At 38.2% G+C, this 22,841-nt stretch overlaps 1 protein-coding gene across 6 annotated transcripts in view; it reads left to right on the top strand.

Moving 5' to 3' along the window:
• Positions 1 to 22,841, top strand: part of Ccdc7 (coiled-coil domain containing 7) — a 197,722-nt gene that overhangs the window by 107,827 nt on the left and 67,054 nt on the right. For 4 of the 6 annotated variants that reach the window (XM_037206377.1, XM_037206374.1, XM_037206375.1 and 1 more), the window contains exons 30-34: positions 7,998 to 8,069; positions 10,783 to 10,887; positions 16,151 to 16,234; positions 18,896 to 18,970; positions 20,836 to 20,895. In XM_037206377.1, the coding sequence (XP_037062272.1) occupies positions 7,998 to 8,069; positions 10,783 to 10,887; positions 16,151 to 16,234; positions 18,896 to 18,970; positions 20,836 to 20,895 (396 nt within the window). Of the gene's footprint in view, positions 1 to 522; positions 632 to 7,997; positions 8,070 to 10,782; positions 10,888 to 16,150; positions 16,235 to 18,895; positions 18,971 to 20,835; positions 20,896 to 22,841 lie in introns of those variants that run through there. The other 2 variants (XM_037206376.1, XM_028887843.2) reach the window with 2 other exon arrangements.

Here is a 22,841-nt window from a genome sequence, read left to right as displayed (position 1 = left end):
TAAACTGCCAAATAAATGGTTAATACACAAAATATACTTCAACATTAAGCAATCTGAGAAATAAATGGGCAAAAGACAGAAATGTGTGGGGAAAAGCAGAAGTGTCTGATGTAGTGGAGATGTATAATGATAAAGACAAGAAAGTATTTCAAAATATACTCTAGTAAGACTCAGATTCTGTGCCCATCCAGACTACAGAGTTTCAATATCTAGGTTCTCCATTAAGAACAAGCATTATTGAACCTACCTTAGTCTCACACCCTTGACCTTAAACTCCCATATTTGTCCCCCCTGCCATCTTGGAATTTTTTTAATTTCATGAGAAGGATTCCAACTCATGACTTCCTCGGCCATCCTAATATTTTTATAATTGGTAAATATTTAGATGATGATTATTTAGCTATACAATGTAATACTGGAAATCACCACCTTAATAAAATGAAGAAGGAAATATGCCATTGTGTCTCATCATGGTTTTGGAGTATGTCTTTCTTCAATGAATTTTACACATCTGCTTTGTAGGTCAGAACATCGAGCTAAGATCTGATGAAAAGTATATGTCAATAGACCCAACATCCAAAGATCATCCTCAATTTAAGAAACTGAAAACTACCCACATAGAAAACACCTGGTATGTATAACAACAGCCAATAACCTTGAGTCCTATAACCATGCATATGAAAAGAACAAATTGGAAATGTGGTCACAGAGACTGGGCAGATGGCTCAGTGGATAAAGGTCTTGTCACTCAAGCATGAAGACCAGAGTCTAGATCCCTATAATTCACAAAAGCTAGCCTGGAATGGAAGCACATCTTTAATCCTAGTGCTCAGGAGATGTAAACAAGATCCCTAGGACAAGTTAGCTAGCTAGACTAGCCACTTTGGCAAGTTTGGGGTTCGGTGAAAGACCCTGCCTCAGTAAATCAAATGGACAGTGATCAAGTAAGACATTTGACATCAACCTCTGGCCTCCACATTTGTGCACATGCAAATGTGCACACACCTGTATCCAAACACATGCAAACATGCCTCTCCCACATACATGTGCAAATCAACACACAAAAATCAGCAGCTTTTCTAAATATTAATAATGAAATTGATGAAAAAGAAGTCAGGAAAAAATTCCATTCACAGTAGCTTTAAAAATTATCTATGGGAAAGGTGGTGAACTCAAAGTATAATGACATATATTGTATTGAAACCTATTTGTATGCTAGTCTAAAAACAAAAAAAAAAGTTGCCAAGAAATAAACCTAACCAAAGAGATAAAAGATGGCTCGTGGGAATATAAACTAGTGTCACCACTACAGAAATCAGTATGGAGGTTGTAAAAAAGAAAAAAAAAAACTAGAAAAATACAAAAGGAACCACCTATAATCAAGCTATACCACTCCTGGCTACACACCCAAATCTGTACCATCCATAGTACATAGGCACTTGCTCATCCATGTTGACTATAGTACTATTCACAACAGCCAATGCATAGAATTAGCCCAGATGTCCATCAACATGTTAATGAATGTAGAAACTGTGATATATGCAATGGAATGAAATTTAGCCATTAAAAAGAAAACCCGCAAAAAGTCATTTGCAGTAAAATTGATAAAATTGGTGGTCATCAAGTACATGAAATAAACCAAATTCAGAAAGACAAATATCGCATATTTTCTCTCATATACAGAATCTATATCATCCAAAGGGGGAGGAGAGTAAAGGAAGGCAGAAGGGGAAAACAAAGATAAAAGGCTGCATGTTTTCTCTTATGAAGAATCTGTAATTGCATGCACACTAGTTTCTATGGTTAAATAAAACCCTGATGTGTACATCACAAGGTAATGGTTTCATTATGGTATACATGATTATAATATATACCTATTCATTCCCCTCCCCCCTACATTTTTCTTAAGCTACTGTGAATTTTTTTTTCTGACTTCTTTCTCAGAAACTTCATTATTGGTCTTTAGAAAAGCTACTTGTTTTGTGTATTGATTTGGAATCCTAATTTGCTAATCTGAGACTTTCTTGGTAGTCTTTAGTATCCTTTTAAGTAAAGGATCATGCCATTCACAAATAGGGATAATTTAACTTATTCCTTTCTTATTTGTGTCCTTTTTCTTTTTCTGCTTTATACTCTTTCTAAAATTTCAGGCATGGTATTGACTAAAAGTAGAAAGAACAGAAAACGCTTGTCTTGTTCCTCATTCTAGAGAACATGCTTTCAGTAGTCCTCCATTTATTATAATATTTGTCTATAGGTGTAGTGTATACAACCTTTATCACGAAGGGAAGTTGAACTTTGCCAAAGGCCTTTTCTGTATCTACTGTCCTTATGTCTGCTTGTATGCTTTATTATCATTTCTATGAATTACGAACTATTCTTGTATGCCTGGAATGAAGCGCACGTGGTCATGGAGAATGATTGATGGAAATGCTGTATGGCTGAATTTGCTTTACAAGCATTTTATTAAGACTCTTTGCATCCTCTTTATTGCACCCTTCCCCTCAAGGCTCAGGGATCAATGTGGAAGAAGGGGCAGAAACATTGTAAGAGTCAGAGGTGGTGGATGATTTTACACAACAGGACAGCCACACACATGAACTCATAGAGACTGTGCCAACAATGCCCATGACCTGCACAAGTTCAAGCCAGACAGAATCCAAGCATGAAGGAAGTGAATCAGACACAAAGTTCCACCACTAGCCAAGAGGCTAGTCAATAATGATAGCTAATGGGGAAGGGAAACACAGTTTTGTTCAATGGAATGACACTAGGTATACCAACCAGGGCAGGTTTCATACTCAAGAGTAATTGGCCAACATAAATCAGACTCCATGTTTGGTTTTAAATAGTTTTTTTCTTTCTTTCTTTTTGAAGAAAGAGAAAGAACATGAAGTTGGGTGGGTAAGGGTGGGGGAGGATTTGAGAGAATTGGAAGGTGGGAAGGAACGTGATGAAAATGTACTGTATGGAATTGTCTAAGAATTTAGCACTGAAACTGCCTGGTCTTGGGCTCTTTGTTGGGGTATTTTCTTTCCTCGGCCAGTCTTGTAGCTCATTACAGATCTGTTTGTCACACCCAGTACTGACTTTGGTCGTGCATATGTGTCTCGGTATTTATCCTTTACTTACTTTAAGATTTTATTTTCTTAAAATACAAGTTTTGAAAATGTTTCCTAACGGTCCCCTGGATCTCATTGGCATTTGTTTTGAGTTCCCACTTTTCTTCTTAATTTACCATTTTGTTTTCTGTCTATCTTTTCTGTTTTCTTTTGGTTAGTGTGAGCAAAGTTCTGTCCATCTAGCTTACTTTTTCAAAAAAAAAAAAACAATTTTTGCTTAAGTGATTTTCATGTTGTCCTTTAGTGTTCAATTTCATTCATTTCTATGCTGACATTGTTTCTGTGTATTGCACTTGTGTTTTACTTATTTTTCTATTATCTTAATGTGCATCATTAACTCATTTATTTCAACCTCAGTTTTGTTAATGTGATCACTCACAATTGTCAATGTTATTCTTAGAACTGCTATTACTATATTTCAAAAGATCTTGCCGGGCGGTGGTGGCGCACGCCTTTAATCCCAGCACTCGGGAGGCAGAGGCAGGCGAATCTCTGTGAGTTCGAGGCCAGCCTGGGCTACCAAGTGAGTTCCAGGAAAGGCGCAAAGCTACACAGAGAAACCCTGTCTCGAAAAACCAAAAAAAAAAAAAAAAAGATCTGTAATTTTTTTCCTTATAGATTTATTTGATCCTAAGAATCTGTACATTTCCTCCTTGACATTTTTAATGACACACTATTCAAGAGTATATTTAATAATTTAGATATGTTAATATAGTTTCTATAGTTTCTATTGCTATTAATTTCTGATTTTATGCCATTATAACCTGATACAATAAAGAAATGACTTTTAATATTTTCTAGAAAATCCTAGGTTTCACATCCATGTTTATGATGAAGATTATTGTAAGATGTTCAGTTTTTGTTGTGTTCTTGTCTGACTTGGACACCAGGGTAATGCTGACTTCAAAGAATAAGTTAGGGTATGTTTATTCACTTTGTGTTTTTTGGATTAACTGGAGGAACCTTGATATTAGCTTCCTTTTAAAGATATGGAAGAATTCATCCAACCCGGAGCCAGTTTTAGCTGAAAGATTTTGGTACTGCTTCATTTACATTGCCTGTTGTGGGTCAATTTTAAGTCTTTCATATCCTCTTTGTTTAGTTGGTATCTCATAGGTATATAGTAATGTATTTATTTCCTCTAGGGTCCCAGTTTTTTTTTAAATATAACTTCTCAAATATTTCCTAATGCTCCTCTGGATAGTGTTTGAATCTGTTGTAATGGCCTCTTTCCATCTCTAATTTTGTTAATTTGGGTCTTTTATCTCCTTTTTTTAATAATTTGACCAGATGTTTGTCAATATTGGGTTTTTTTTTTCCAAAGAACCAGATGTTTCATTGATTCTGTGTATTACTCGGTTTTATTAATTTCTGTTCTGATTTTTGTTGCTGGTTGGGGCTTGTGTTGTTGTTTGACTAAGACCTTGAAGTACGCTGTTACTCACTGTAGATCTCTGATCCTCTAACGTGCTCATTCATAGCTACATTTCCCTCTTGTGACTGCCTTTCCTGTAGCCCAGAGGTTCCCAAAAGCTGTGCTTTCATTTTCATCTGATTCTAGGAATTGTTAAATTTCCTCCCCAATGTCTTCAGTGATTCACTCCCCATTCAACATGTATTGTTCAGTCTTCAGTTTGTGTGGTCTCAATGGTTTGTCTTGCTGTTGATTTATACTTTCATTCTACTATAATCTGAAAAAATACAATAAAATATTTCTGTTCTCATTTGTAAGGGTCTTTGTGGCTGAGAACATGATATATTTTAGAGAAAGTTCCAAGAGCTACTAAGAAAAATATGTATTTTGTATCTGTTGTGTCAAATATTCCTTAGGATGTCTGTTAAACAGTTATTTGATCTTGATTACAGGTGTAATTCAACACTGAAGTTTCCTTGTTAGTTTTTACTTTGTACTACCTAGCAATAGATGAAAGCTACCCACTATTATTGTCTTACAATCTCTCTGAAGTATTATGCCCACTAACATTTTTTTTTCCTTTTTATGAAATTGAGGTCCCAAGTGTTTGATGCATATTTATACTTCTCATGTCTTTTTGGTGTCTCATTGCCTTTATTCATATATAATGGACTACTTCATTTCTTCTAACTTTAGTTTTTAAGTCTACATTATTAGATTTAAGTCTACAATATCCAGAGGGCATTAGGGAATATATGAGAATTTATAGTTAAAAAACATAGAGGACATAAATACCTTTCTACAAGACACCTCCATACCTACAAGATGATATCTGCATACCTACCAGATACCAATTCCAGAAAAGCTACGCCTGTAGATGTAACCAATCATCTTATTAAGATAAGAAACACAGAGCCAATGTAAAAGAGAAAGCTGAGAGGTCAGAGCTCAGAGATAAAATCTTACCTCCTGCAGTGCTCCTAACTTCCCCGAGAGAGCTACTTCCTGTTTGTCTGTGTTTAAATAGTCTTTCTGTTCTGCCTTCTCATTGGTTGTAAACCCAACCACATGACTGCCTCATTACTGCCCGTAAGTACCACCCTCCAGGTCTTAAAGGCATATGTCTCCAATACTGGCTGTATCCCTGAACACACAGAAATCTACCTAGCTCTTCTAACCATCATGCTCTTGCTATGGCTCTAATAGCTCTGACCCCATGGCAACTTTATTTATTAACATAAAATTAAAATCACATTTCAGTACAAATAAAATATCACCATATACGCCAGCTTGTTTCCAGCTCTCATTTAAATTTCTATCATTTGACTGTAATCTGTAGGCATCTTTGCCCAATGAGAAATATTTCCTGGAGACAACAGAGATTTGGTTCTTGTTTTCAATCCCATTAGCTAGTCTGCATCTCTTTATTCATATGCCATCTGCAATGCAGGTTATAATTTAGAGGTATTTATTAATTCCTGTAGTTCTGTTGGCTGTTTTCCTGAATAGTTAGATTGTTGTCCATGCTTTCCTCTCTCGCCCATTAGGATCAGGGCTTTCCTAGTTTACTGTGTTGGCCACGATGGATTACTTCCTAGTTTTCTTTTATTGACCCATTTCTCTCGTGTAATTTATTCTTTCCTGTGTCCTCATATTGGAGATTCTCTTCCTCTGTATTAAGGCTCCTAGAAGTAGCTTCTGCTATGCTAGCTCGGTGGTCATGAACTGCCTTTTTTGTGCTTGTTTAGAAAGGTTCCTATCACTCCCTCAACTATACAGCAACCTTGATCCACGGTCGCTCCCTTCCAGGTATTGAAATATCTCATGTATTCTTTGCAGTGTTCAGGGGCACTGCTGAGTGGTCTGATGCAATTCTGATGTGTCCAAACAAGTTGCAGTCAGAATGTCTGCTTTGCTATGTTAGTCCTGCACGAGAGTAGAGCCCTCTGTTGGAGCTTCCCAGTCATCAGCAACTGCCTCCTTACGTGCTTTCTCCCTGGACTCTGGACACCACTGCCTTCTCTCTGGAATGCCGTATAATCATGCCTTCTGTGCGCCACTTTCATTGTCAGAGACTCAGGGTCAGTGGCTGTGTTCGGTCATCACACCAGGACCTCAGCTGCTTGCCCTTCATGCACATGTCAGGTTCAGCTTGCTTTTTATATACATGGAGTTGTGGATGTCATTGTCTGCCTGGTGGTCAGTGGAGGTGCGGATGATCCCAGAGTTTGGAGACAGAGTGGTGCCAATTTGGTTTTGCTCACTCCAGCATAATGGTATAGCCACAGAATCTCTCTCAAGAATCATTGCTGCCGTCTTACCAACCTGGTAGAAAAAGAAACAGTCAGTTGCAAGTCCCTTCAGAGCATCGTAATCCTGGGCTGGACCAGCTCTCCTGACCCATGTTTTCTCAATTAAATGTGTGTATATGATGACAAAGGAAAGTTACTACCGAGAAGGAGATGAGGAACTAGATCTCAGAGCTGGACATATGTCCTGGGTTGTGATTAATCATCTGGGGGAGGGTGGCTGTATAAAAACACTTTTCAATTTTATTTTAAAAATCTACCTGTATATGTCAGTGATATTGAAAATATGTCATCCCTTTGACCTGTGAATATTATCTTAGATCTATTTTTATCATAAAAAAAATCTTTATGAGAATCCTGGGAAGGTAACTTAACCAGGACAGAACTTTATACAAAAGCATTAGGACCCAATCTAATCCTCAGAATTCATATAAAAAGCTGGGTGTAATAGAATATTTTTATAATATCAGTGCTGGGGAAACAAAGACAAGAAGACCCTTGAGGTTCTCTTACCCAGGTCTAGCAGAATCAGTGAGCTCCAGATTCAGTGCAAAAATAAGTTGAACAGTGATTGAGGAAGACACTCAGCACTGACCTCTGCTCTACACACATTCGGGCACTCACCCACATATGAACATGCACACACACACATCACTTATACACACATACATACACATATAAAATCTATCTTTTCTGACAAACTATGTAGTCATATATATTATTAGCATTAATGCCATCCTACTTTCTACTTCAATGTGTTTCTTCCTCATGCTACTAACTTTACCAGAAGTAGGTAACTGTAAGAAAATCATTTAAATGTTTGTGAATTCACCATTTGAACAAGAATCGCTTATAGAAGTCAAGGTGACAGACAGCTGTTGGGTTAAAATAGAAACAATACTATCAGACAGGAATAAATGTCTAGGAGCAAACTTACAATCCTAACTGTTCAGTTTTAGCAAGAATGATTCCATATCTGTCAAATTAACTGCTGACATTTAAGGAGATAACATTTTTCTTCTTACCTGAAGGATGTGTAAAACTGTGCCTAACTTTCAGACACTGTAGTCATTTTAAGATTAGACCATAATTGGTAAGCCTCAGTGTTACTATGTTTCATTCATTAAAAAGTTTTGTTTTTCATTTGGGTAGATGAAAATGTGAATGGAATCTTCACAGATGAAGACCTAGAATCAGAAAGGAGAGATCCAAAGATACTGAAAGGTATGTAGCATGTTTTTAAGTACATTTTAAATAAGAGTCATGAAGTGTTTGATGATTTATTTGTGGCTTTATAGCTGAGTCTTCCTCAGAACACATAGTTTAGAGCATAAATTACCAAGACTTACATTTGATGGCATGAATGAGTGCTAACTCTGCCGTTCGCTTCCTACAGTCCCTCTTGCTCCCAATAGTACACGACACTTACATTTTTTATCTGTTTTATTTGGAGTTGGAGGAATAGCTCAGTAGGAAAGTGTTTGCCTTAAAAACATGAGGAACTTAGAACCATATAAAGCCAGATGGAGTAGCACTGTTTTTCCAGGCAGAGAGAGAATGTCCAAGAGTTTGCAAGTCAGCTAGCCTGAAGTTCACAGTGACAAACAAAAGAGCCCCTGTCCCTGTCTCAGACAAAGTGGAAGATGAGGACAAACACCCAAGGCTACCCTCTGACCTCCAAACACACCATGGCATGTGTGCACATGCATTCACACACGTGAACACAAACATACATGAAGTTTTTTTTAAAAACTTCCATTTGAGTAAAGGGCTCTTCCTTTTTCTTATTTGCAGTAGTGTTTCATGAACTATCATTTTAAGAAATACTTTTCGCCGGGCGGTGGTGGCGCACGCCTTTAATCCCAGCACTTGGGAGGCAGAGCCAGGTGGATCTCTGTGAGTTCGAGGCCAGCCTGGGCTACCAAGTGAGTTCCAGGAAAAGGAAAAGGCGCAAAGCTACACAGAGAAACCCTGTCTCGAAAAACCAAAAAAAAAAAAAAAAAAAAAACTTTTCTAAGAATTTTGTAGCTCTCTCACATTTATTTCAGTTTTTAAAGTATATCCGTCTTATATTCATATTTCAATTTTATTGGGTGCCATTGTCTCCTAAACTGTATTAGCTGTTGTCCGGGGAAATTATTCTCGGAATTGTTGTATAACTTTGAAAACTCTAAATACATATGACCACCTCCCTCCAACTCCATTTGTTGGATAGTAACACTCTGAAGTGATGGAGTCAGAAAAGCCCTACTCTTGTGCATGGGATTAGTTCTCTCCTAAAGGTGTGTCAGAGAATGCCTTGTTACTTTTCCTCTTATGCCAAGTAAAGGTACAGAAGGCAGCACCACACTGTCAAGTGTCCCTAGTGGCAGATGCTGAACCCGGCAGTGCAGTTTCAGTGAGGCTCAGATGAGTAGAGCCACAGAGAGCACATATAGAAAGGCTTTGTCTTCTCGGAGCTCATCCAAGTGTCCATGCCTGGACTAGAACGTTGTCGACATTTGCGTGGTAAAGGCTGTTCTGACAAGGGCTCAGATCAAGAGGAAGAACTGACATTAGAAACGGGAAGAAAAGCCAGCTTTCCTGTGAGTGACAAAGGACTTGACTGAACACTGTCCCAGTGTTCATGGTAGGAGGAATTTAGAAACACAGGAAGAGATTTTCAAGTAGTAAACTGAGGGTGCCACATGACTGCTCATAGCAAAAACATTCAAAAAGAGGAATCATTAGTTAAAGGCAGAATTTAAAACCAAAAGGCATGCAAAGCTTAAATACTTGGAAAACTTTCTTCTGGCCCAGATTTGTTGACACGGGTTTGGGAGAGGACACCAAAAGTGTGCTATAGTGGCCATTTGTTCAGATCAGTGTGGATGAAGTAAGCGAAATGACAAATGACCCAGATCATGTCTGAGATCGCCACGGCTTCTCCTCCTCCATGCCTTACTTGTGTTGTTACTGTAACAAAATGCCTGACAAGGGCATCTTGAGAAAGGGAGGGAGGGAGGGAGGAAGGCATGATTTTGGCTCACAGTTTGAAGGTACTTTATGGCAAGGAGGTCATAGTGTGGCCCCAGAGCCATTTTACAGTGATGGGAATTTACATCTAGATATCTAACTTCTCTTTAAAATATGAAAGACTTTAGAACCCTAGTCCTGTGTTTGTGTCAATCAGTGAGCATGCAGCATTGCATGAAATAGCTATTCCACACATTCCTTTCCCCGCCTCATGTTACCAATTACTACGACATCCCTGTCCCACACATTACATGCTCAGTCCCACTACATATTTGAGCTGTGACCTGGAGAACAGATTATGGAATATAAAGGAACCAGTTCCTTCCAAGTTTCTACACCCGTAACTATGTACCGTTTTGCAATATGCATAATCTTTCTAAGCTTTACTGTCTTCATCTGGCAGGGGCTTAAATGCTATTCAGGTGTTGTGAGGATTAAACAAGATAATATTGGGGACTAGGGAAATTTCCCAGTGAGTAAAGCGCTTACTGTACAGATATGAGGACCTGAGTTCATATCCCCAGTACCCACATAAAAAGTTGGCAATGGAGTCCAGCAAGATGGCTCAGAGGGTAAAGGTACTTCCTGCCAAACCTGATGATCTGAGATCAATCCCCAGAACCCAAACTGTGGGCGAATAAGACTGACTCCCCTGTGTAGTCATGCTGTGGTATACATGTGTGTGCCTTTCTGCATACACACACACACACACACACACACACACACACACATACACACACACACTATTAATAAAAATAAGTCTTAACACATTGACACAATTTTCTTCAGTTAATGCTAAGTTGTGAAGTAAATCAAGTGAAATGATCACAATGTGTACTCTAGTGAGTCTCACCATGTGATTCAACTTTACCTCAAAGTGTTCATTTGCAATGAACTGATCTGGAGTCTGTTATTATTACAGCTGATAAACCAGTCATAGAAGTTCAGGAGATACCCGAACGTAACAAAACACTGAACCCAATAATTAGTGACCTCATATTTCGCTTGGATATGGACAATGTGGTTGGTAAGTACAATTTGTGACTGGACACCGTAGAACACAGTCCAGTAGGTACAGTGCTTCAGATTTGCAATTTCTGAGCTTCTAGTTAAAAAAAAGAAAAGAAAAGAAAACTTAAGCAAGAGCTATCCCTTCTCAACTTAATAATCTCCTGGTTATAATAAGCCTATATATTAATAACCAATTATGTGATGGATAGTGCATTTACCCTTGCCTGCTCAGGAAATAATAGGTAGGTTTTTCTCTCCATTGCAAGCTTTTGGGACATTAATTATATGCTATATGGCTAGTTCTTTCAGAACATAGTTATCAAATTATATATAATGAGATAATGAAATTGAGTACAGTAAATATGATGACCTTACAATGTGCTTGTCACTCAAATGGGAAATTTAGGTAGTGGAAAGGATTGTCAAAATACTTAAAAATTTAGGAGGTGTGCAGATAACTGCATCCTTCGAACCACAACCTGAAGGCAACCAGCAAACTTCAGCAAAGTGGCAGACCAGCACCATCCACACTGTCTTTCCCAAACCAAAAGCATTCAAAACACAAAACAAACAAACAAACAAACAAACAAACAAACAAAACCTATCAGAACTACACTGAAGTTCTTTAAAATAGGCAAAGGCTTACAGCAACCAACGAAAAGAATGTCTAATAAGGAAACTAAAAAAAAAAAAAAAAAAAAAAAAAAAAGGAGCCACTTTCAATATAGAAGGAAAGTTTTATGGAATTCAAGGCATTATCAATAAACATACCTTTTAACATGTGCTAGAGGGGGCCTGTCAATTAGAATAAAAAAGCTGCCAGGCAGTAACTGAACCACAGGAAAAAATGAAGATCTCCAGCACTGTTATCATTTTGATTTGTAATACCTGTTTTTGTATTTTATGTTTAAAAGACTCCAAAGCAATGGAATTTTAGTCGTTGCATGAAAAATAATTCAAAATAATATCAAGAAAATTTGAAGGCATAGATATAGGCAACTCAATGGACTCAGAAAAACAATTTATATTATAACTGAGAAAAGCAACAGAGACAGATAATCATAAAGTAGAATTAAACAGACATCTTGGAGATGGAGAATTCAAGGAGTGGAAAAAATTAAGTATTATTTAGTGTATAGTAAGCATTAACTCTAAAAATAGCCTTTTATAATAGTCTGTGTTTATAATAGTCTATGTATATGGATAACAGTTACATGGAAAACCACAAAACATTATTAAAAGTAGTCTTAAAAGGCTCAAAGAAATGGAAACACATTACAGGTTTATAGACCTCAGCCTGGCTCTGCTGGGCCTAGAATCCAACATTGCTGCACGACTACCCCAATGTCTACAGACTTGACAGGAGATGAGATGAGTGAGGTGGAGAGGTGTCCTTGTGTGATTCACATACCCACACAGACTCAGACAGGATTCAGACAGGCCACAGAAGACAAACATGAAATAAAATTGCTGGAGAAAAACAGATACAAGCATAGGCAAAGACTGCCTGAAAAGGATACCAGCACCTCAGGAAGTAAGATGAAGAGCTGACTGATGGGCTCTCATGAAAGAAAAGGCTTCTGCTCAGCAAAGAAAACAAGGGACATCAAGATCATGATGGGAAGGTGACAGCCAGCCAATAGCTGTGGAGCCCCTATGGGACTGGACTAGGCCCTCTGTATAGGTGAGACAGTTGTTCAGCTTGAACTGTTTGGAGCGGGGAAGGGGGGGCAGGCAGTGGGATCAGGATCTGTCCCTGGTACATGAGTGTGCTTTTTGGAGCCCAGTGCCTATGGTGGGATACCTTGAGCAGCCTTGGTGCAGGGAGGAGGGCATTCGACCTGCCTCAACTGAAAGTACCAGGCTCTTCTGACTCCCCATGGAAGACCTTGCCTTGGAGGAAGGCTGGGAGGCAGGAAGAAGGAGGAGAGGGGGTATGTAAAATGAATAGAAAATTTCTTAATAATGAAAAAAATTATCAGAATGAAGAGGCAATCTGTAGAATAGGAGAAAGCCTTTGCCAGCTGGACATCTGATTGGATGAATATCTAGTATATATAAAGAATTTAAAAAAACCCCACCAAAACATAAGCTAGCCATTAAAAGGAGAAACAAAATGTGCAGTTCACGAACAGAGATTCTGGGAAGGAAAGATGAATGTGAACTGGAGAGTATAAGGGGTTCTCAAAGGACTAAAATCAGAACTACAGCATAAGCCAGCTGTATCACTCCTGTGATAAACTTGAAAAAAAAATCTGTCTAAATCAAGAGTATCATAGAGAGAGCTGTATGTTCCTGTTTATTAAAGTCCTCTTCACAGTACCCAAGATAAAGAAAGTGTGGTACATTTACATAATGGAGTTTTATTCATCCTTACTGGACACTGAAATTCTGCAATTTTCATGACAATGGACTGTCATGTTTTTAAAAAATAATATTGCCTGTTTCTCTCACACATGGAATTTCAAGTGTGTGTGTGTGTGTGTGTGTGTGTGTGTGTGTGTGTGTGTGTGTACTTGTGTGATGTGAAAGTATAAGGGATATTAGGAAGAGGAACAGACTAGTAGGAGAGGGAACATGGGACAGTAATGGAGGTGAAAATGTTCAAATTACATCATATACTTGAATGAAAACATCATAACAAAACCCAATACAATAAATATATGCTACAAAAAATTTGGATAAAAATTCTCAAGTAAATATCAAGAGAACTCATTACTAGCTTTTTGAAAAATACCCAAAAATCTTCCAGAGATACTTCAAGATAAAGACAAAGTCACACCAGCAGCTCAATTATCTGAACTTCCACAGACAAGAAGAGAATGTGGTTCTCTAATTATAAAAGTGGAGGCAAGTGCATGTGTCACCTCCCTTCTCATCTTAATTGATTAAAAAAGAAGCTGGAGTAATCGTAGGGCTTTATGTCCTACGTAATCCGTGCACTGTGTAATTGTGTAATTTGTACACAGCATGATCATGCAATCTATGCACATGTGTGGCATAGCTCTGTAAGCCCATATGTGCATGTGCAGGGGAAATCCATAAAAAGCAGATCACAGAGACTGCAACTGTTCCCTGAGACAAAGCCTGCCAGCGCCCATTGGACTAAGAGCTGCTCCCTGAGACAGAATCCGTCAGCACCGATTAGACCAAGAGTCCCGACTAGACCAAGAGCTCCCACTGGACCAAGGGTATCGATCAGACCAAGAGAGGCTCCCTCAGACACAGACACCACTTGCACCAAGTGGAGAAAGAAATGGGTAGACGCCAGTGCAAAAATACAGTCAAAAACATAAAAACCAATATGGCTCCATCAGAACCTACATCAGCAAGACCTGAACATCCCAACACAGAAGAAACAGAAGAAATCGATCTTAAAAATGGCTTTAAGAAGATGATTGAGGTCTTTAAAGAGAAAATGAAAAAAATTCCTTAAAGAAATTGAGGAAAAGTCAAACAAAAAATTGGAAGAAATCAGTAAATCCCTTAAAGAAAGCCAAGAGAAAGCAATTAAACAGGTGAGGGAAACAGTTCAAGATTTGAAAACTGAAATTGAGATAATAAAGAAGACACAAACTGAGGGAATGCTGGAAGTGGAAAATCTGAGTAAATGAACAAGAACTACAGATGCAAGCATAACCAACAGAATGCAAGAGATGGAAGAGAGGATCTCTGGTGTTGAAGATACAATAGAAGAAATAGATTTGTCAGTCAAAGAAAACACTAAAGCCAATGAAGTCATAACACAAAATGTCCAGGAAATTTGGGACACCATGAAAAGACCAAACCTAAGAATAATAGGGATAGAAGGAGATGAATACCAACTCAATGGCACATAAATATATTCAACAAAATCATAGAAGAAAACTTTCCCAACCTAAAGAAGGAAATGTCTATAAAGATACAAGAAGCTTGCAAAATACCAAATAGACTGGATCCAAAAAAAAAAAAAAAGTCCCCTCGCCACAAAATAATCAAACCACTAAACTAACAGAATAAAGATAAAAATATTAAGAGCTGCAAAGGAAACATATAAAGGCAGACCCATTTAAAAAAAAACAGAAACAAACAAAAAAAAAAAAACAAAACAAAACACCTGACTTCTCAATGGAGACTCTAAAAGCCGGAAGTTCCTGGAAAGATGTTATGCAGACACTAAGAGATCATGGATGCCAACCCAGACTGTTATACTCTGCAAAACTTTGGAGCCTAGTGTCTAGGGTATGACACCTTTCACAGCCTTGGTGCAGGGAGGAGGAGCTTGGACTTGCCTCAGCTGAGTGTGCCAGGCTCTGCTGACTCCCTATGGGAGACCTTGACTTGGAAAATGTGGGGATTGGGGGGGAGGGTTGAGGGAGACGGCTGGGGGGTGGGAAGAGGGAAGAGAGAAGAGGGAGGGATCTGTGGTTGGTATGTAAAGTGAATAGAAAATTTCTCAATAATAAAAAATTTAAAAAGAAAAGAAAAGGCAGCTGTATACAACATACATATATAATACATTGTTGGGTTTATAACTGAGGCATATGACTCATTGCAGTACAGCCATAGGGTATGGGCAGGTGGGAGCAGGTGGGATGCCCAGAAATAAAAAAATGATGACTAAGAAGGTAACTCACACAGGAACAAATGCCTAGATGCAGAAATGTCAAAAACAAAGGCTCTTGCAGAACACAAATATTATGTACACTTTCTTGAATCATTTTCTTTAAAAGGCAGAAGCTTACATAAAGAAATATCATAGTGTAGGATATTTATATATGTGCAATATGTAAAATGTTCATAAAATGGGAAAGAAGGAAGAGAACCATATGTAAACATTTACATTGTCTCCTGTGTGTGAAGGGGCACCAATCTGAGGTGGCGTCTAAAGTTGCCTATGGGCTTTAACACCTACTTGTGGAGTCAGTTGACTGTCATCACTCTAGATTGTCACTGTTCATCTACAAATCTCCTTTCAGTAAATGTGGCAGTATACTTTTATAAAAGATATCGCTGTGGGGCAAGTGCTAGTTACAGAACTCTGAGGTACCAGTTCATGTAAGAACTACATTATTACTTGGATGTGTGCTTTTGGAACAAAGATCTTGAACTTCAACGCTTGGAGGCTTATATGTGTGCTCACAGATCTCCTGTTCCAATATACATGATATGACAGTTCAGAGGTCATCAATAACAAAGTCTAATAAAGTTAGTATCACGCATACACAACCATCTAACATTTCTATCTTAAAATCATCTTATCAAATGTCTTCGAAATCTGTCGGTTTTTTTTTTTACAGAGAATAAGCTAGATAACTTGAGGGACATGCTTGGACAACATTTATTAAGAAACGAATTCAAGCCACAGTCAAAGAGTGGAGCCGGTAAGAAAACTTCAGTTCAGTACTTCTCATCATGTTTTTCATTAATGTGCACCTTATGACAATACTTACTGTGACACGGCCAAAGGACCGCATGCACACTTTCCTATTATTGTGTAGACCAGGTACTTGCTAAAAATTGAAAGTTAGCTCGATAGTATTTCATTTAGAACTCATCCATTTAGGAAATGTTCCATCAAAATCAATCACAGTTTTAGCAAGCATAGAATATTACAAAAACGAGTATGTGTAGTGGTATTCTCATCCCATTCTACGTCCAGTTTAAGTAGTAAAGTGCATTTCATCCGTGAGGTACAACACTGGCTGATGTGTGATGTGACAGAAAGACGGACTTAGCCGTTCTTACACCAGCTAACAGCCTCCTCTATACTCTGGGAAGAGGAAGGGGGCAGGGGAAGGGGGTAGAAGAAAATAATGAGAGATGAATATAACCTAAGTACATTAGTATTTGAACAGAAATCCCATTATGAATCCTTTCACTCTTTACAGCAAATATATAATAATAAAGATGTCTAAGGTGCAGCTTGTTCTTCAGAGCAAGAGCTCCATTCTATGTCAAGATCAGGAAACATTTTTCAGCTTCCTATATGTACCCTGTTGCAACCACCTTTTACACAAAACGTTTTAGGTGTGATGGACCACCCAGTTAAGGTTTAACTACCTCATTCAAAGTAGAAGCTTTCTGACATGTTTCATTTTAGAGTTTGGGTTTTTTGTTTGTTTTTGGTACTGCATCGAGATACTCTTTTCTAAATATAAGAAAAGATACAAATCACAAAATATTACATGGAAAAAGACACAATCCTAATTTCAATACTTCTTTAAATTCTTCCCTTTTTCTCTCACTGAGGTACCAAATCTCCCTAAGATGATGTATGAAAGGTTTTTTTTTCCTTGGCATTGCTGATTATTGCTTTCTATCACCAGCATCTATTAGATTTAGAGTTATATAATGTAAGAAGACCACTGAAACACATCTGGATAAATTGAAGAATGACTGCTGTGTGTATGACTTAATCATGGTCAGCAACTTGGCTTTGGGGGAAAAAAATATTAGGCTCCCACCTCATCAACTAGAACCCTCCAGTCTTCATGGATTTTAACATAAGCTTTAAGGTTATATTATTGTTGAAACTATCCACAATGATGTAAAGTTGCATGTAAGTTTCTGCTGCCTGGAAAGAGCACCAGTTAAGAAACTGTGAGGCATGTTCCTGTATGTCAGCATTGTCATCAGTGTGCTGTGGTGGTAAATCACTAACAGTGTAAGTCCCAACACAGTAGGGTTCCTGTGATCAGGAACAGTCCTTCTAGTCACACTCAGATTTCTGTTCCACTCCTTTGAAAAATGCAAACTAGCATAATAGTAAGCACTTGTGTGTATTTCTATGTTGTTTAGATCCATTGTTTCGTAGAGATGGATATAGGACAGTTGACTAGTGTCTTTAGAAGATGTATAACAACACAAGCCAAGGCATTACCACATAAAGAACACTTTTTAAATATGGATACCCAATGACAGCAAAACTTAGAAGTTGTTATTACATAAGAAAAACATTTCATAAAATCCTTCCTGTCTTAATTTGAATGTTAGTATTTATGAATAAATGAAAAATAAGCTACATATACTTATGTCCGGATCTCTTCTATGTTCAAAATGATCTATAGAAATGCTTTTTCACAGTGACTTCAGAATATGCCTTATGGGAATATTTTAAGTATATTACAATCATTTTCTAAGCATGGAGTGGTGGCACTTACGAAGCTGAGGTGGGAAGAACAGAAGTTCAAAGCCAGTCTGAACTACCTAATGTGTTCTGAGTCAGCCTGGGCCCTGTTACTGTCCCTCAAAAACAATCAATTTCATTTCTAGCTAGCTAAGAAAGTTACATTTCATTTTCCAATGCCAAAATTCTAGCTTGCATCTATGATAACAAGAAGAATATAATTGGTAATTATTTTATTGGCTACTAATACCTCTCTTGGTGGTTACAGTGTCCCATAATCCTATTTTCTCCAAGAGGCACTTTCTCTTGTGACATTGTTGCCACTTGATACAGTTACATAATCTAAGTAGAGCTAAAATATTCTCCCACTAGGGAACTTCGATGACTCTTAAGATCAGAGACCATGTGTTTTCTCTCATATGTTGAATCTAAGGATGGGGAAATCATGAAAATAAGGCAGAGAAGGCATTTGGGGAAAAGAAAGGGCATAGTGGTGTTTAGAAAGGGTAATGAGAGAATATGATCAACATGTTGCATGTATATATGAGGATTTCACAGAGAAGCCTATTGTTTTATATAACTAATATACACTATAAATGTATTTGTACTTGTTTTATTTTAAATACTATGAATTTGAATTTCTTAAGAGGGTGTCAGATTCCCTGGAGCTAGAGTTTCCGACAGCTGTGAGCTTCCCAGTGTGGGTGATTAGGAACCAAACTCCAGTCCTCTGCAAAAAGCATCCAGTGCTTTTAACTGTGGAGCTGTCCCTCCAGCTTCTAATTACTATTCTTTAAGAATAAATAGTAAGTGTTCACTGTGCATGTAAGCAAACAAGAGAGAAAGGGAGAGCTGGGTGTGACCGTTTGTCTTTCGAAGTATCTGACAAATCTGTTAAATCTGTTTAATTTTATAGAGATCGGCAGAGATAAAAAGAGGACGTCCGCCAAATCCAAATCAACAGCGAAAACAGACGCCACAAGTAAGCAGGGTAAGGACAGTTACGCTTGTTCAAGTCTGAGGTGCAGGTGTATTCGTCCCTCTAGACTCCAGCTAAGTTGCCATCTGTTTCTTTTCCTGTTGATGGGACGCAAGGGAGAAGGGCCTTATCTTGGTTCACGGGTTCGAGTATAATCCTCTGTAGCAGGAAAGTCAAGGCAGCAGGAACTGGAAGCAGCCGGCCACTTCACCTCCATAGTGAGAGGAAGAGAGCAATGATAAAGGCATGCACTCTAGTTCTTAGCAGGCTTTTTCTACGCTTAGACAGTCCAGGGTCTCCTGGACTCGGGAACGGTATGACCCACAGTGGTCAGGTCTTTCCACTTCAGTTAACTCAGTCCCAATAAGCCGCAGAGGCATTCCCAGAAGACCATGTCCTAGGTGATTTTAGAGTATGTCAAGCTGACAATTAGTACCTGCTGTCACCTCACCTTACAGGATATCACCTATCCACAAGTTCTCTCCTATAACTGGTACTCTTGTGTCTACTATTAATGGAGCATTAGCTGATGTTACCAGCTTGGAACTGATCCACTCCAACAGCACCCCTATAAAATCCTAGTAGGGGAGGAGTGTCAGGACACATGTGGAGAGCTCCTGCTGAAGCAAGCCTCCCTGTGTTCCTCTCTTTTCTTTTAATGTCACCAGCAGTACCAGAAAGGACTCACCCTGTGAACCCACTGAGCTTTAGTGATCTTCTCAGGGACCTTGGCTCCAAATTTATCTCATTGGCAGTTAGAGCCCCAGATGTGAACCACAGGGACATATCGTGGTTCATAACAATGTCTCATCATACAGAGGGTACCACTAAAGACACATGATAGTAAAAGGACTGGGAAAGGACATGGCATTGAGGGAAAACTAATCAAAGTGTCTAAATAATGGCTCTGAAATGTAAGCAAGAGTGAAAAAAAGTTGCAAATTGACAATATGAAATGGGCAGGTACAGAAAAAGAGCAGGAAGGAAGTTGAAGAAATAACAATTGTTTCTTTTAAATATATGATGGCTATTAATCTCCACAACCAGACTTAATGGACTATAATGAAATAAGCACCATGAAATTCATAGCCAGAACAACTGTATTATAAATGTTGGAAAGCAAATCTTGGGAGACAGAAGAAATAACTCTTCATTAAAAATAAAGAACCTGAGATCATCAGAAATTACAAATCCCGGAAAACACTGGGCAGATACATTCAAAACACTAGGAGAAGAAATTCACCCAAGAATCTCACAATGACCAAAACTACCTTTTTAAAATGAAGATGGAATGTCAACAAAGTAAAATTTTAGACAATGTGTTGATAGACACCCTGCTTTAAGAAAGTTATTCTGAGTGAGATTTGGGGGTCTCACACAGTAATTAGTATCACCCAAAAAGAGCATAACTAGAAATAATTCTGTAATTACAGAACAGTGTGTATGTTCATTGCACCTCTTCTCTGTACTAATTTGACACATTATAAATCTGTCTTTGGGCCTATATGATGATAGAAATACAGCACAAATGTTGTAGTGAACCATATCATTATTTTGCACGAATAATATATGCTAATAAAAAGCTAAAAGGGAAATAGAGTACATTTCCTAGTGCAACCCACAAATGGGCTGGCACTGCCCACCTTTGCTTCTCAGATAATCCTCTCTGGAAATATGCTCACACACATACTCAGAGGGGTGTGTCTCTTATGTGATTCTAAATCCAGTTTAGTTTAACATTCAAAATTAATCATCACTAGAATAATGTCCATGAAACATGGTATCAGCAGAGATTGGAATGCCAAAGGAAAAAACAGAACCTGTACATCAATTTTTTTCCTTTACATAGTATTCTGAAATGTGTTTTGTGTCTTTAGGTAAGGAACTAAGTATTATTAAAGGAACAAAACTACTTGAACAACTAAAAGATCAACAGGGTAAGAATAATAATTTTTCAAGCCATATATTTATGATTTACATTCTAACCTATAGTAACAATATCTGTGTCGTTGCATGAACAACAGTTTTTGTGGAATCTCTCTTACAAAGAAATTCTAGTGTTTGTTATAAGTAGGCATAAGATAAATAATATGAATAGTGAAACTGAGCCAATTAGAAAATAACCTATGCAAACCCAGTGCCAAATCAATCTTGGAGTGTCTGAAGAAAATCATCCTGATGCTATTCCACTCACTTTCCATTTCTGGCTTAGAGTTAAAACATTGTGTTGAGCTTGAAAAAGCTGGAAATCTTTCTGGTGAGTGTGCTCAGAAGAGGTCTACAACACACAGCCCACTTCCTTTTACCAGATTAAGTTGGTGAGAGTGGATGGTGCAGCCCTGCAGTGGATTTCTTCCTCTGTGCTGTTATCAGTTCCAGATCATTGGTCTTCAGTGTGTTAGACACACTTCCTTTTGATCCTAGAAAGACTTCAACTCTGAACAGTGTTTTAGAGTTGTTTCTGATTAGTGTCCTCAGAGACTTCCATGCCTGCCTCCTTGTAAGGACATGAGGAGAAGGTGGGTCTTCAACACTGACCTCCATGTAGAGTCTGAAGTTTGCAATATAATCTCCCCATCCCAGTATATACATGTGTGCTGGGATGGAGGTTTCCTGGCAAGGCACGGTTTCTGTAACTTTAAGTGCGAATGTTGTACTCCCATGTCTTATTATGTATAAATTGAACATATATTGTTAATCAATCAAGTAAGGCCTCTTCACCCGAAAGCTTACAACTGGGGGACAGCTAGGATTGAAAACTGACATTATTTGAAATAAGTCTTCAAACTTGTTTCTGTGTTTTGCCCTAGAAATAATGGATTTAATGAGCCGTGTTTTTCAGTGTTTTTGTTTAGATACGGTTGCTCTGGGCGATGCTTACTAATTAGATCCTTACCACTTTTGAGTGACAACCTCAGACACAGCAACAAAATGCCCCATTTAAGTCCAGTCAATTTAAAATATTTGTCTTTTCTGTTATTTCTTTGACATCTGCAAAAATACCCCACAGAAGTAACTCGCAAAGCGGGGGGGGGGGGGGTGGTATTTTAGCTTACAGTTCAAGGAGAACTATTATATCATGACAAGGAAGGCATAACACTAAAGGTGAGAGGCCACTGATCACATGACAAGGGAGACATAACACCAAAGGTGAGAGGCCACTGATTGCATGACAAGGGAGACATAACACCAAAGGTGAGAGGCCACTGATCACATTGCATGGGCATTCAAGAGGCAGAAAGTAAAAAGAAAAGTAGGGTTGGGCCATGCAACCTCAAGAGCCACTCTAAGGGACTCATATAACCCAGTGAGCCTCCACCTCCTAAAGATTCCACAGCCTTCCAAAAGAGCACCCCCAGCCAGGGAGCAGGTGTTCAAACACAGGAGCTTGTGGGCACGTTGCATTTTCAAATCACATTTGTTCAGACCATATTTCTGCTCAATTTATATTTATTTGTTAATGGTTAGAAGATAATAAAACCACTCCAAATTAAAAATTGAAAGTTGAAAATTAGGAAGAGGAAACATTTGGAAAGAGACTACTGACTGACATCAAAATGAATATTCTAACTCAGAGTCAAACAGAGTTTGGATAAGGGCTAAAATGAACAAAGATGCCTTTGTAGGATACAGGCACAGGCAAAGATGCAAACATGACAAGATTCTTTATAGAAATTGGAGTAACAGACAAGTGACCACTCATTAATATATGAAAAAAATATTACAAATAAAGATCAGCACATAGAGCTTGAGGGTAATGTGTATATAATGCCATCGTATCATTGGGTGGCTTTTTAGCATTTGTTTTAGGCATGAGTTTATCTACAAAGAAAGATACTAGTCCAGGTAAGTGCCTGATAAAATCACTCATGGACAATCAAGG

Source organism: Peromyscus leucopus, chromosome 5, assembly GCF_004664715.2.
Source record: "Peromyscus leucopus breed LL Stock chromosome 5, UCI_PerLeu_2.1, whole genome shotgun sequence".
Taxonomy (NCBI): Eukaryota; Metazoa; Chordata; class Mammalia; order Rodentia; family Cricetidae; genus Peromyscus; species Peromyscus leucopus.
The sequence above is the reverse complement of the archived record's forward strand: the minus strand, read 5'-3'. Positions and strand labels throughout refer to the sequence as shown.